General features: G+C 44.6%; 1 protein-coding gene across 1 annotated transcript in view; it reads right to left on the reverse strand.

Annotated features, from left to right (window-relative positions):
* Bfsp2 (beaded filament structural protein 2) overlaps positions 1-16,047 on the reverse strand; it is a 52,495-nt gene that overhangs the window by 17,983 nt on the left and 18,465 nt on the right. Inside the window, exons 2-4 of the mRNA XM_031344803.1 lie at positions 9,624-9,706; positions 6,864-7,020; positions 5,641-5,802 (exon numbers count right to left, since the gene is read on the reverse strand). Of these exons, the coding sequence (XP_031200663.1) occupies positions 5,641-5,802; positions 6,864-7,020; positions 9,624-9,706 (402 nt within the window). The remainder of the gene's footprint in view (positions 1-5,640; positions 5,803-6,863; positions 7,021-9,623; positions 9,707-16,047) is intronic.

Below are 16,047 nucleotides of genomic sequence, written 5' to 3' on the forward strand. Positions count from 1 at the left end.
ACACACACACACACACACACACACACACACACACACACCCCAGAAAGAGCTGGCAATAGTTGCAACAGATGCTCACCCATGTGTCTTTACCTCTTGAGCCTTCAATGGTTAGTGTTCCTGGCTCCCCACTGTTGACTCTGCCTCTAGGCTAGAGCTTGCCCTGAAGCCTTGGGAAGGTCACTTGGCTAGCAGGTAGCTGAAGTATGAATGTCCCTGCCCCTTGCTGCCTCCTTTGGGTATTCTGCACCATTTCTCAGCATCCCTCTAAGCTGCTCCGATCTCAGCTGTTCATAAGGCAGCCTTTGTTGCTTCTCCCACCCCTGACTCACCCACTAATTCCGAGTAAATCACCACCACTCCAATATTTATCTCAAGATCTGCTTCTGGGGGAGCATCCACTAAGACATAAATTAATCACGTTAATTAATTTTCAGCCTCCTTGGGCTGAAAGATAATTAAATGCTTGTTTTCCTTCCCTTTCCGAAGGCCTTTGGAAGCAGGGCTGAGCCATTCAAGTTTGGCTTTGCTGTCAAGTAGCAGACGAGAGAAGCTGGGGCAGGCAAATGTCAGCCCCTGAGGGTACAGCCACAGCCAACAAAGCTATTTATTGCAGGAATCCTGGCTGTCAGTTCTGATCTCTGTTGACAATCAGAGGAATTCTCTCGTTCTGCAAATATTTTCTGAGTTCTGCGTCTCTGCAAGAGGCCCAGGCAGCGCTGGCCAAATGAAAACAAATCCTGTCTGTCTTCCATGAGATGTAGCCTTCCGACTGCTCTATTAAAAACACTAATGAATCTGTTCAGAATTAATGTTTGAGTTAGTGTTGAGCTGACAGCCATTCTCAGATGAGGGTTGAATGATAATGGCCAGTTTTGTGGGGTTTTAAATTTTTACGATAGGCAGGGTTTATTTCTGATAATGATAATGACCCAGTCCATTCTTAAAGAGAAAATCACTCAGGGTGGTGTAGACCCCAGCAGTGCTTGGAGGGAAGTCAGGTGGCAAACTGGGGTTTAGCTTTGGCAATGGAGCTGGGAAAGACATAGCCAGCCAGGTATGGTGGTGCATACCTACAATTTTTTTTTTTTTAAATTTTTCCATTATCTCATTTCTCAGTGGTTTTCCTTCTCTTTCTCTCTCTCTCTCTTTCTTTCTTTCTTTCTTTCTTTTTCTTTGAGACAGGGTTTTTCTGTATAGCCTGTTTTTCTGTATGTCCTGGAACCCACTTCTGCCTGTCTCTGCCTCCCAAGTGCTGGGATTAAAGGCATGTGCTACCACTGCCCGGCTTCTTTCTATTTTTAAGTTTTTCTCCCATGCATTACATCCCGACCACAGTTTCTCTTCCTTTCCTCTTCCCAGTCCTCCTCCTCACCTCTCCTCTTTTCCAGATCCACTCCTGGTTTCCCTTCAAAAAAAAAGAGCAGACCTCCTAGGGATATCAACCAAACATGGCGTAACAGGTTACAATAAGCCTAAGCACAGACAGACCCTCATACCAAGGCTGGATGAGGCAACCTGGTAGGAGGAAAAGAGTCTCAAGAGCAGGACTGTGTCAGAGGTACCCCCACTGCCACTGTTAGGACTCCCACAAGACACTTGGCCTCACAACTATCACGTCTATACAGAGGACCTAGCTCAGACCCAGAGAAGCCCTGTAACTGCTGCTTCAGTGTCTCTCAGCCCATACGAGCCCTGCTTAGTTGATTCTGTGGGCTGAGTTCTCATGGCACACCTGTAGTCTTAGCACATGGGAAGCTGAAGCAGGAGGATGGGAAGAGCAGGTGTAGCCTGGGCTACACAGGGAGACCCTATTTCAAACAAGCAAATGGACAAGGTGGGTGTGGTGGTAAACACCTGTAATCCTAGCACTTAGGCGGTTGAAGGAGAAGCGTCCAAAGTTCTAGTGTGGGACTGGAGATATAGCTCAGTGGCTATGAGTACTCACTGCTCTTACAGAAGACCTGGGTTTGGTTCCCAGCACCCATATGGTAGCTCACAATTGCCTATGATTCCAGTTTCAGGGGATCTGGTGCTCCTCTTCTGATGTTCCCTGGCACTGCATGCATGTGGTGAACATATATACACTCAGGCACACACACATATACATTAAATAAATAATGACGAGTTCAGGGTCATCACTGGCTACATATAGAGTTTGAGCTCAGCTTGTGGCATATGAGACCCTGCCTCAAAAACATAGAGGAAGAAAAGAAGGAAGAAATGGGAAGGAGGAAGAAGAGGAGGGAGAAGATGTTGATGCTATAGAAGGAAGATCCTTGGATGAGGATCCAGGAGAGTTGAGCCTGGTGCAACCAATCAGCCGAGTGATCTTGGGGACTCCCTTGCATGCTCTGGGCCTCAGTTTTCTCAGCTCTTAAATATAGCTAGGTACTCGAGGGACTGGTGTTAGATGGTCCACAGGTCACAAAATATTCATAAATCTCTTTTAAAAGAGCAAGCTCAGGCCCATGGTTTGATTTCACTTTGCCCTATGGAGTTATATCTTCCAACAGATAGAGTGGGGGTGGGGAAAATAGGATTGGAGAAATAGGGGTGGGGTAGGAGTGACTATTTGAGGGGTACAGATTTGGGGAAGGTCCTTCTGGAATGGTACTGATAGTCCTTGGAGGATCAGAGGATGGAGTAACAGAGGCAAACGCTGAGGGGGTCTTCCTTCTTTTGTCTTTTGGCAGCTTTTAGGACCAGTCCTCAGGGCTGAAGGAAGGTTGGAATTATCCAGAGGAGGGCTTTACAATAACCACAAATAATATGAAATATTTTGACGTAACTCTAACCAAGCAAGTGAAAGACCTGTATGACAAGAATTTCAAGTTGCTGAAGAAAAAAAAATTGAAGATATCAGAAGATAGAAAGATCTCCCATGCTCATGGATAGGCAGGATTAACATAGTAAAAATGGCCATTTTACCAAAAGCAATCTACAGATTCGATGCAATTTCTGTAAAAATTCTGACACAATTCTTTACAGACCTTTAAAGAGCAACTCTCAACTTCATATTAAAACAAACAAACAAACAAACAAACAAAACAAACCCAGGATAGTTAAAACAATCTTGTACAATCCAAGAACTTCTGGAGGAATCACCATCCTTGATTTCAAGCTATACTACAGAGCAATAGTAATAAGAAACCATAAGGTATTGGCATAAAAACAGGTTGATCAAGGAATAGAATTGAAGACCCAGAAATAAACCCACACACCTATGGACAAATTGACAAAGAAGCCAAAACCATATAATGGAAAAGGAGAGCATCTTCCATAAATGATGCTGGTTTAACTGGGTATCTGCATGTGGAAGAATGCAAATAGATCCATATTTACCACCCTGCATAGAACTCAGGTCTAAGTGGATCAAAGACCTCAACATAAACCCAGATACACTAAATCTAATAGAAGAGAAAGTGAAGAAATACCTTGAACTCATTGGCACAGGAGACAAATTACTGAACAGAACACCAATAGTTCAGGCACTAAGATCACCAATAAATGGAACCTCATGAAACTGAAAAAGTTTTGCAAGGCTAAGGACACCATCAATAGGACAAAATGGCAGCCTACAGAATGGGAAAAGATCTTCACCAACCCTACATCCAACAGAGGACTGATATCAAAACATATAAAGAACTCAAGGAATTAGACATCAACAAATCAAGTAACCCAATTGAAAAAAATGGGGTACAGAGCTAAGCAGAGAATTCTCAATAGAGGAATCTCAAATGGCTGAGAAGCACTTAAATGTTCAACATCTTTAGTCATCATGGAAATGCAAATCACAGAACTTAAAAAAAAAGATTCTCTCTCTCTCTCTCTCTCTCTCTCTCTCTCTCTCGTGTGTGTGTGTGTATGTGTGTGTGTGTGTGTGTATGTGTATGTATGTGTGCACACTCGAGGGTGCATCAGAAGCCAGAGGAGGATACTGTATCTCCTGGAGCAGCAGGTACTGGAGGATTACAGGTGTGAGCTGTCTGACACGGGTGCTGGGAACTAAACTCAGGTCCTCAGGAAGAGTAGTATGTGCTCTTAATCACTGATCCCTCACTTCAGCCCTGAGAACTTTTATTAATAATAACTTAAAAAACCCATAAAGTCTTCCTGCTTCTTCTGATTAAGTTGTTCTGGAATGGATCCTGGATCTTACAGTTTCTGAGATGATTCTGCTGGGCAGTAGGCGCTGAAAGTCATTAACTGAGCGCCAGCACCAGCCAGCTGCTTGCCTCTTTGAACAAGCTCACCTGGCTTTTCCAGTTCCTTTACATGGTCCTTTCTCTCTTTTCCAAGTCCCCGGGTGAGTGGCAGGGGCAGACCTGAAGGACAAACTGTCTACAGTCTATTTTCTAGTTGACTCTTTTGTTATGTTTCATACAATTTGCCTTTTTTTCCTCATTAATATAATTCAGGCTACTTAGGAAATTAACTTGAGCAATACTCAAAAGAAAGAAAAACATCTCGAAGCATCTTGAAGCCACCTATTCAAAGCTGCTGCTGCAGCTACCATGTGAGCCTCATTTTTGGAGATGCCTGGTCTCCCCTTGAGAACAGTGTTCTACTGTCTATGGCAGGAGATGGCAACAGCTGAAAGGCCAAGTCTAGTTCCCTTGCTGGTTCAATAATTTGTTTTTTGAGATTGGTCTTATAAGTAGCTATATAGAAGAGGCTGGCCTTGAACTCACAGATATTCATTTGCCTGTGTCTCCCAAGTGTTTGGATTAAAAACATGTGTCCCCATACCCCGTTATAAATAAAGCTTTATTAGAACACAGGAATGCTTGCTGCTGTGTTTTGTGTCTGGCTGCTTTTACACTATAGGGGCAAAGCTGAGAGGCTGCAACAGAAATCACCTGGCTTCCCAGGTGAATCTAAAGTACTCAATGTTTAACAAAAAAACTTCTTGCCAGTCCCAGTATATACCATTCTGCAATTGCTTTTCTTCCATTTTATATTCCATGGGCTTCCCCCTTGTTGTTATAATTACTTCATTTCTAATAACAGGTTTCATTGCATACAACGTAGTTGTCGGTGACGGTATAGGTTCTTCTCTTATGATAAGACTGTATTTTTACCACCTTATAATGAAACCCTTAAGATGCTTCATGGAGTGTGTTTGGACATAAACTCTCTCTCTCTCTCTCTCTCTCTCTCTCTCTCTCTCTCTCTCTCTCTCTCTCTCTCTCTCACACACACACACACACACACACACACACACACACACACACACTATCCCTGAGCTACATCACAACCCTTTGTATTCCTAATGTGTTCTCTAAGATGGCTGTCCAGATTGTTGATGTACAGCAGGGTACAGGCAGCAGGTAGGACCATACAAACACTTTTGATACAGGCAATAGCATCCCTTACTCGAAGGCTGGATAGAAACTTAACTCTTTGATGACACAGTGGAGAATCTTTTACATGTGTTTTCCAGAATTGAACATTGCCATTTTAAACATTTCCTTATTTCAGAGAGGCAAATGAGCATTATTACTTTATTTGCATTTCTCCTCTTTCCACAGGGACTGAGCTTGTTGCTAAATGGCTACTTTTCTTCTACATGCTGGCTGACTCCATCTTGCTTGACCTCCTCCTTCCCAGGACCCAGAGTACCCCTGGCTGGTCTCTTACCTTAGCTTGGAGCAAGGCTCCTGCTTCTGCTCGGTTCTTTTCCACATCTCTCTCCCACTGAACTCGGATCGTCTCAAGGACATCATCCAGGCCAGTACCCATGGGAACATCTGTTTGCTCCAGCTCAGATCCTGCCAGCTGTTTGTACAGAACCTTCACATCCTGAAAGCAACAGTGGACACCTTGAGTAAACTCCAGGGAGGAAAGAACAGGCTGGCTCTGTGGGCACTGCTTGGCTGTTCATTCATTCATTCATTCATTCATTCATTCATTCATTCATTCACTCACTCCATGTATCTACCTACCTACCTACCTACCTATCTATCTATCTATCTATCTATCTATCTATCTATCTATCTATCTATCTATCTATCTATCTATCTATCTTGTGTCATGCATGGGCACCACAAAGACGAGCAAAGTCCCAGGTCTTCTAGGTGTAGGTATCATTTTCTTTTCTCAAGGAAGCATTTCTTAGATTAGATCCTCACAAGCCCATGCCCAAGGTAAATGGAAGTTGGGCATAATGTCAGGATATACTAAAGGAGATTAAAATTCATTCTAGAGTCTAAGGAGCTGCTGCTGGAGCGTGGTGTTCAGGAACTGAGCCAGGAACAGGAAGAAGCAGGTTTCCAGTCACTGGTCAGCTTCAGGTTGGGCACAGGAGGAACTTCGCAGTATGACCATGGGCAGTGAGGTGTGACTGTCAGTGTGGAGCACCCTCAACCATGAATCAGAGTGAGGCACACGTTGTGTCTTCCTGCAGGTGACATGACCACATCCCTGCTGGAGGTGCCCTCTGGTCCTGTCACTTAAAGATACAACCTTCTTTTGTTAATGACCGTGTGGGAGCCACACATGCACCTATCTTTAGAATTATTCAGTTTATCCTGTTCATGCAGTGTTAAAAAAAAAAAATCTGAAATAGAACACTTTAGGGAGATGGTCTCTCCAGTCTCAACTATTTCTAACAGTCACGTCTGCTTTGCTTCCACTTAGCTACTTTCCTGGCTCTCGAAGACATTTAGGTTTGAGACTTTGGGGGCTGGAGGGGGTGGGGATACTGCGACACATGACAAAGACTTTAAAGTCTTTTACTATCATTTTCCCTGGGTGAGCCAGAGAAGAGTCCCCAAGACCAGTGTTAGAAGAAGGTTACAACCTCCCAGGTGAGTGCCTTGCTTTGGGGGTGGGGGCAGGCTAGCACCCCCAGCCCCACTCACCTCTTCATAGCTTCTTGACAGGAAGCCCAACTCGTCTTTCAGGCTTTCAATTTGATGCTCCAGATCCGTCTTTGTCAAATTAGCTTCGTCGATGACTTTGTACAGGGAGCTTACTTCCTCCTCTGCTGCCTTCCTGAACGGCTGCTCATTTTCATATCTGCAGACAAAGGGACTTAATCAGTGGGGCTGGGCAGTGCCCAAGGGGGAAACAAACCAGATTGTTAGGTATTACTCAAAGGCCCACATGTAATAGGCAGCGAATGCTGAAAGCCAGTTTTCCAGTAGCTTTGGGGACCCTGTTACTGCTATTGCTGCAGAAAAATTCGCAGGAAAACATGAGCAGCCAGCTAATGGGGAACACAGCTTTGTGAGGCCTTTGGAGCCTGGTATTCTAGGGAAGGCTGCTTCAGGAGTTCACGTCACAGAAAGGCAATATGACATCTTTGTCATGATTCTGAGAGTCCTCTTTATCATCCAAGGATCTTCTGCCATCATTGAAGACCTGCTAAGTATAGGCAGGCTATCGAGAAATGGACACTATGCTGCAATTCTACACAGTGGTTACAAAGTCAAAGGGTGAAGGAGAAGCCAGGACAAGAAGCGGGCACAGAGGTGGAGATGAACTCTACCAGAGCACATACTTCACTTTACCGACAGGGGGCACTGCCACCCAGCTCCGCCCGTATCTACTGTGAAGAGAGGTGCTTCTGGCTCTCTTGGTGTGTGGGGAGTGGGATAGGAAGCACAGATTTAATTATGCAGAGATTTAAGTGACAGATCAGTAGTAGAATACTTTCCTAGCCTGTGAATGTTAGGAAAGTATTCTACACAACCAATGAAGCAGACAAAACAACAAAAAGCAAACAGCTTTTTAAATAATGAGTCTATGTTTGGACACACATACCAAAACTGGGGTTTTGACCCTTAGCCCTTCTTTCTGACTAGCACCTGACATCTTTGCTGACTTCTCCTGGTCCACTCTCCTCATTCCATGGCTGCCCCATCCAGCCAACGTCCCTATCTTGCCTCCATATGTCCATAGGAAGACAAAACCCACATCTCTATTCCAAGCAGCCTTCAGGTTTTAGAGGTGTAAGTCTTCACTTAAAAAAGTATGTGTGTGTTTCAGGGGGGACAGGGGACTGGGGACTGAGCACACCACCGAGCAAACACTATCTCTTTAGCGTCACCCTAACCCCTGTAATGGACTTTAACATTCAGAATGCCCAGCAACAGTTCTTTGACAACTTTTGTGACAGGTGATTTTGTTGGGGCATCTGCTTGTATGTTCCCAGTGCTGGGCCACTCATCCCAAGGCTGATGGTCCATTGGTGCAAAGCTCTAAGCACTGCTCATTTCTCTGTGTAAAAGCTTAAACCTCCAGTCCTGTAGAAAGGTGAGTTTGACACTGGGAATACCCAGAGTCATGCCTCTAGCAGACCTACAAAGATGTAAAGTGAGGGTCCAGGGAAGATCTCGTCTGCTGTGGGTGGTCCTGATGTTGTTAGTTTTCTGATGTTAATTCTGCTTCCTCAAGAGGGGCTGCCCCCAATGAGCTGTTGATCACATATTCAGATGCTCTCATGTAAACCACCTCCCCATTCTAACTGGTCAATAGAGGGCAGAGCCTGTGACTGGGCAGGGGAGGGGAAAGGTGGGACCAGAGGTTTTGGGGAGTAAAGGTGAAGAACCAGAAGGGAGGAGAGAGGATGAGAGAAGAGGAGGGAGCCATGATGGAGCAGAACCATGTGACCAGGAGAAACCACAAGTAGCAAAGGGTCTTTTAGCTGGTGAATAAGTTAGTATAGTGTTAGAGCTGACCAATCTAGGCATATAGCTTATATTTATAACTGGATTGTGTGTGTGTGTGTGTGTGTGTGTGTGTGTTTAAAGGGCTTATTGGGGTTGGAAATTCCAGCAACACTGGCCAGCACAGTGAAATCCCGTCTCAAGCCAAGCATGTTGGGTCATGCCTACAGTTGTGACCCTTGGAAGTTGGAGGGGGAAGGGTCAGTACTTCATGGTTATCCTTGGCTATGTAGTGAGTTCAAGGTCAACCTGAGCTCCAAGAGACCTTATCTCAAAAAACAAAATAATGAAGGAACTGAATCAAACCAAACCAAACCAAACCAAACCAAACCAAACCAAACCAAACCAAACCAGAGCTGTTGAGGTGGTATAATAAAGGTGCTGCCAAGCCTCATTACCCAAGGTTAGTCCCTGGAAACCACATGGCACAAGAAGAGAACCAATTCTTACATGTTGTATTTCTTCCATATGTGTGTCATGGCAAGTGTATACACACACACACACACACACACACACACACACACACACACACAGAGTAATTTTTATTTAAAAAAAAAAAGGGCTGGAGAGATGGTTCTGCAGTAAAGAACATGGACTGCTGTTCCAGAGGTCCTGAGTTTAATTCCCAGCAACCACATGGTGGCTCAGAACCATCTGCAATGGGATCTGATGCCCTCTCCTGTTGTGTCTGAATAGAGTGACACTGTACACATTTACATTAAATAAATAAATATAAATAAATACTTTTCTAAAGCAAGCAGCACCGGGCACAGTCTTTGAGCTCCCAGGGCCTGAGTTTCGAGGCACTGGGTTCTCCTAGAGTTTCTGTTGTTGTCTCAGGCCATTTTTCTACCACGGTGGTAGGGACTGATGTGTACTCTGGGCTAGCATTATCTACACTAGTCTGGAGTCTGGGTCAGGGAGGGAGATCCCCTTACTGTAGACCGTTACCTCTCTTTAAAGTCATCCGCACCGGCCTGGATTGTCTCCATCTGCAGCATGAGCCGGGCATTTTCCAAGACAGCCTCTCCCACCTGGAGCAAAGAGAAGAGGGCATTTAGCATAGTGGCTCATTTGGGGGCCAGAGCTCTGGAATATGTGGTGAAACTTCACAAATGTTTGTCTTTTCAGAATGGGCCTCCTCCTTTGAAGACAAGGAGGAGATAAGGAACCATACTTCTAGGTGTCTTTGAGACTTTTTAGAGTAAGGTCTAGAATAAGAGTTTGGGGATAAAATGACGACTCAAAAGGAGACTAGTTTACAGTCTCTGCCAAAGCCTTGAGCTTCCAACTCATCCAGGATGGAAAGGGCTCTCTCTGTGTGTGTGTGTGTGTGCATATATATGCATTCATATATAATATGTACATGCATACGTATGGCCCAAAGTTATTTTTAGGAATAGTTGTTAATGGAACTGGATAGAGCCATGAAGAGCATTAGCTGCTCTTCCAGAGGACCAGGGTTTGATTCCTAGTACCCACATGGTGACTAACAACGGTCTAACTCCAGTTGAGCAGAGGATCTGAGATCTTCTTTTAGCCTCTGTAAGCCCCAGACATGCATGTGATACAGAGATATATATGTAAACAAAACACTAATACATTTAGAAAGATTATTTATTTATCTTGGGTTTTTTAGAGACAGGCTTTTACTGTATAATGCAGGCTAACCCCAGACTCACAGCCTCCATCCCATAAGTCCTGGGACTGCACACGTGTTCCCACCATACCTAGCCAGGAACTTTCATTTTTAGTTGGCAATAGTTGCATATTTACCGAGTACAGCCTGAGGTTTTAATATGTGCTTTACACTGTGGAATGATTCTATCAAGCTAATTAGTATTCTCAGCATCGGACCGATCATTGGGGATATGCAAATTGAGACCACAGCAAGCCATCACCTCCTCACAGTAAGGTATGTGTTATCAAGAGGATAGAAGATAACAAGTTCTGGCAAGGATGGGGAGGGACTGCACACTGTTGTGCAAGGTAAATTCATGCAGCCAGCATGGAACACAATCTGGAGGTTCCTCAACAAAACAAAACACACAATGCCCGCCCCCCCTAAAATCCAAAAATCCCACTGAAACTGAAAATAGAACAAACCACCTTATGATTTAGCTAAATATACAAACCACTGGGCCTATAGGTTTCATTCTTGCATCCCTGGGCACACAGTTTCTTGTTCCTTATAGAAGAGAGAAAGAGACATGGGCATGGAGATGATCTACTTCATCTATTTGCCTGGTGCGCTCGAGGGCCAGGCTCCGGGTGAGAACATTTGCTCTTTGCTACTGGGAAATTCAAAGAAGTGAAACTAAACTGGACAGTCTGTAGGGACGAGGGAGCCTAATCATTCTCTTGTCCACAAATGGGACTCTGAACTGGAGAGAGGGTCTGGCAGTTTAGAGTGAGTGTGGCCTCCCATCCGAGTACTAACCAGGTCCGACCCTGCTTAGCTTCTGAGATCAGGCGCATTCAGGATGGTCTGGCCTTTGTTGGGGGACCAGCTAAGTAGGGTCCCCTAAGTTGTACAGGCTGTTCCTGAATTCATTCTGTGCCCCAGGAAGGCCTTGGCATTGCAGGTCTCCTGCTCCGGGATCCTGAATAGCTGGGATTACAGGTCTGTGCCCCCAGGCTGTCATTCTTTATTTTGACTTTTTGTGAGACAGGGTCTCAGTATGCAGTCCAGACTGGCCTGGAACTCACTTATGTAGACCAGGCTGTCCTGGAACTTTCTGCCATACTCCCACCTCTGCCTGAGTGCTGGGATTACAGGCATGCAGCACCACGTCCAGGCTGGCTGACATTCTTAAATATTTGATGCATGACTAAATGAACCATGTGGCCATGGTGATAGTTCTCAGCCATTCGCTGGCTCTGGTCTTGAGGTTGTTTCCAATAAGCCATTAAGAAATGAGTTTCCAAGTGTTCCTGGGATTTTTTTTCATGTAGGTTCTGAGGTTCAAGGCCATGTGGTCAGGCTTGGGTGGCAAGCATTTTTATGTACTGAGCCATCTAGCAGGCCCTTCATTTCTGTCTTGGGACTAGGTCTCATTTTGTTGCCTAGGCTTGCCTTGAATGCACTGCACAGCTCAAACAGGCCTTAAATGTTTAATTTTCCTTTTTCAGTGTTTCTCATGTTTGAATATGGAGTCTAGGTAATTGACAATCAAAATTCTTAAAAATAAGCTTTTTGAAATTTTTATATAATAAAGCTTATTAAAAAAAGAAAAAGAAAAAATAAAAGAAACAAGCCAAATCAAGTGTGTGTGTGTGTGTGTGTGTGTGTGTATGTATGTGTGTGTGTAACTGTTCATATATGTGTGTGGTATAGGTTTGATGTGTGGTTTTGTGTATGTATTTGTGTATGTGTATGTTTATGTGATTGTACATGCATGTGTGTTAATATTTTATGTGTATTGTGCATGTTTGTGTTTGTACTTGTGTGCATGTGTGTATTTGAATGTGTTTATGTATCTGTGTGTGTAAGTATGTGAATATATATGTGTGTATTTTGTACATGTCTGGCGTGTGTGTTTTCATGTATGCATGTGTTTGTGCTTATGTATTATTGTGTATACATGTGTGTTTGTACTTTGTGTGTCTATATGTATTTTGTGTGTATTTGTGTGTGCATGTGTTTATGTGTGTATATATGGGTGTGTATATGAATATGTATATATCTGTGCATGCATGTGTTTATATTTTTGTGTGTTTGTGTGTCTGCATGTGTGTGTATGTGCATGCACATGTGTAGAGGGCAGGATACAGTTCTACAAATGCAGAAAGAAGGTGGAACCGTGGTTGCTTCAAGTCCAACCACACAGAACTAATACTGGGCTTTGGATAGACCCAAAGCTTTTTTTTTTTTTTAATTTTATTTTGCCTTGCTACAACACTATAGGACACATGGCTTTGTGACATTTCCCATCTATTACAAAGTCCTGATATTAATTAATACAAAGATGCTTGAAGCCATACTCAAAGACACTGGGTGGAAACACAGTTTTTGGAGGTGAGATAGAGCTGGCGACCCTGTTCCTTGGTGGCCTTTGAATTCTCATTCTGGGCTGAGAACAGGAGTAATGTGGATGGTGCCTGCTGGACAGATGGGGTAGCTTTGTCCAAATGTCTGTGCCCTGAGGCCGTGTGAACTCAGGGCTGGGGGAAGCAAATGGCCTTCCTGATTTGTGCTGGTGTTTAGTAACAATCAAGGGTTTATTCCACCCTGAAGTGGAGGCTAATTATAGGATCCGGCTTGCCAACATACAGATGTTAGTAACTTGATGTCAGCTAAGGTCAGTGTATTTACACCAGGGAAATTGGCAAACACTGTAAACCGCAGGATTTATTTGCAGGGAGGCAATTGTTCATACTAAATATGCCCCACCATGACATCAGTACTAGATATTCACAACTTCATTAAATGCTTGTGGCACTGTTTTAAAGCTGTCAACACATTCAAGTCACCGGTAAGAATATTATTGCTCAGAGAACTGAGGGTGCCCCAAGTCACAGAGCTGGAAATGTAGCAGAGCCGAAATGCCACCCCATGTCAGCATGACTCAGAAGTGTGTGTGTGTGTTTGTATGTGTGTGTATGTGTTTGTGTGTATATGTGTGCATGTGCATGTGTGTATATATATGTGTTTATGTGTGCATGTGTTTGTGTGTGTATGTTTGTGTGTATGTGTGTTTGTGTGTACATGTACATGAGTGAGTGTATATGTGTGTATGTATGTGTTTATGTGTGTGTGTTTGTGTGCATGCATATTCTGGTGTGTGTGTGTGTGTGTATTATAAGCTAAAAGGCTCATCACAATTTAGCCACCCTCCTGGGTCGCTTTCTCCTTTGCTCCTTTGTTCTTCACATACAGACAGCCAAGACTCCTGGTTCCTCCTTGGGTTGCCCCATGAAGACAAATATCTTTCTCATGGGTTCTGAGATTGCTACCCAACCCCACTGATCCAACCCTCTTTCTCATCAAGCCCCCACCCCTTGCTTTGCTTCCAGAACCCCATGACTAGATGGGTCTGGGGGAAGAGCTTTGTAGCCAGGGAACTTTCCTGCTGGGCATTTTCTCAGGAGATGAAAGAGTATTTCTATTTTAAGCTCTGAGAAATGTACATTAATTATCTGGTCCTCACTGATTTACAGCTGAAGAGGACACAAATTAACATTGCCTCTGTGCAACTTTCTTCCCAGCAAAAATACCAAATGTCACTATGACCAGCCATTGGACGGATGCTATGCCCATAAGAAGAGCTACCGGTGACCTTGGAGACACGTGGCCCTTCTCTCTAGGGAGAAAAGGTAGAAATGAGTGAAGAGTGGTCTTCATAAGTAACATTGAAGGGTAGGCTGGAAGCTTGCTACTGGGAGAGCTGGGAGAGCTACTCGTGGTGTGTCCTCACCCCCTATCCTCCCTTTGACCTGAAATGCCACTGTCACAGCTATAAACTATAAATAATGCCAGGTTCCCTGCTCAAGGAGACTGCATGTGGTGATTTGAATATATAACGCCCCTCCCCCAGACTTAGCCTCAATCCTCAGCTGGTAGAGCTATTTCGGAAGGTCCCAGGAACTTAATAACGAGGTTAGAAGCCTAGTTATGGGGAAGTAGTGTTCTTGGGGCTGCGTCTTTCCCTGGCCTCTCCTCTGTCCCTGCTTCCTGGCTGTCTTGAGGTAGGCAACTTTCCCTTCCACCATAATGCTCTGCTTCCAAGCAGCCCAGAAACAACGATGCTGGCAGACTGGACCGAAAGGCTTCAAACTGTGAAGGAAAAAGAAGCATTTCTTCCTTTTAAGTCATTTATCCAGGTATGTTGTTACAGCCACACAAGTCAGAAACTCAGCTCATCAGAGCAGTGTCAGTATGAACTGACTGTGGGATTGGCTGGTCTTGAGGGAAAGAGACTCGGGACCTGTAAGTAGCGATGGAGGAACAAGAGATGCTTTCCCAGAGGACGTCTCAGATGGATTCCAGAGATGGGTAGTGAGAGGCTGTGGTGGGTTATGGAGTAAAGTCTCTCTGTCTCTGTCTCTCTGTCTCTCTGTCTCTGTCTCTGTCTCTGTCTCTCTCTCTCTCTGTCTCTTTCTCTCTCTCTCTCTCTCTCTCTCTCTCTCTCTCTCTCTCTCTCTCTCTCTCTCTCTCTCTCTCTCTCTCTCTCTCTCTCTCTCCCTCTCACACACACACACACACACACACACACCCCTTGGAGAATCAGTGGCTCATGGAGCAAGCACTCCTTCCAGACTGCCCTTGCTCTTGTTCATGGGGGAGACACCTGGATCACCCATCATTCCTCATAACCCTGGTTGTCTAATAAATCCTTCATTACAATAATGCTCATCTTGTATATGCCTTTCTCTGTATAGCCGTATTCATTCTTGCCCTTGTTTCTTCTGCATATGATTATGGTTTGTCTGGCAGCAGGTTCTGTGCCTGCTGTTGGAGAACAAACAGCTACCTTGGGAGATGAGTTTTAAAAGGCAAGCAAAGGCCATCTAACAAAGGAAGGACTCAGAGATAACGAAGGAGAGAGGGCGGGGACTTCCCTGGCAGCTGTAGTAAGAGTATGAGCATGGTACAGATGTGATGTGGGTGATGAGGGGAGACTGCAGCACTAGAGAGGATGCTGAGGGCCAGAGGAGGATCTTATGCCTGCATGGCGGATTTGTCCTCCTAATGATAAATGGTGGTAGTATTGACAGGGTTGGTTGTGGGAGGTGAAGAGAAGAGAGGACAGAGTAGACACTTCTTGATGACAGAGTACTCTTTCAGGCTGAGTTACCAGAAGCCTGGGGTGAACGTTGCTGACACTGCCCCTCATCCCTGTCATCAATGTGTGGGAATCAGTCCATCCCACTCAGTGTGAACACCCCGTGGGCAAGCACTCTTCTTCTATTCTCAAACCCAGCTCTTCTCGCCACAGAGTAAACAACACCAAGATTTGGTTTCCGCATCCACAGTTACACTTCCACCTTGGCTAGTTGTGCACACTGAATGATTCAACTTGTGGAAAACACCGAGCAGCCAGCTTGGCACAGGCAGAGTGTTCCACACCTGGCGGCCATTATTATCATTGTTATTTGTCTTTGTGCAAAGCAACCGTTCAATGAGTGTCGGGTGATTAGATTGGTGTGCCCATTCAGTCATTGCTCCCGTTCCATCTGTTCTTTTAAACTCCTCCTTCCTCTTTGTGTGTGTGTGTGCGAGCACACACACATGTTGGGGACTGAACTGAAGGTCTCATTCATGCTAGGCATACAGTCTTCTTCTGAGCTACATCCTGGCCCCTTGCTTATTATTTCTTCTTCTTCTTCTTCTTCTTCTTCTTCTTCTTCTTCTTCTTCTTCTTCTTCTTCTTCT

The sequence above is a fragment of the Mastomys coucha genome, unplaced genomic scaffold (genome assembly GCF_008632895.1).
Source record: "Mastomys coucha isolate ucsf_1 unplaced genomic scaffold, UCSF_Mcou_1 pScaffold23, whole genome shotgun sequence".
NCBI lineage: Eukaryota > Metazoa > Chordata > Mammalia > Rodentia > Muridae > Mastomys > Mastomys coucha.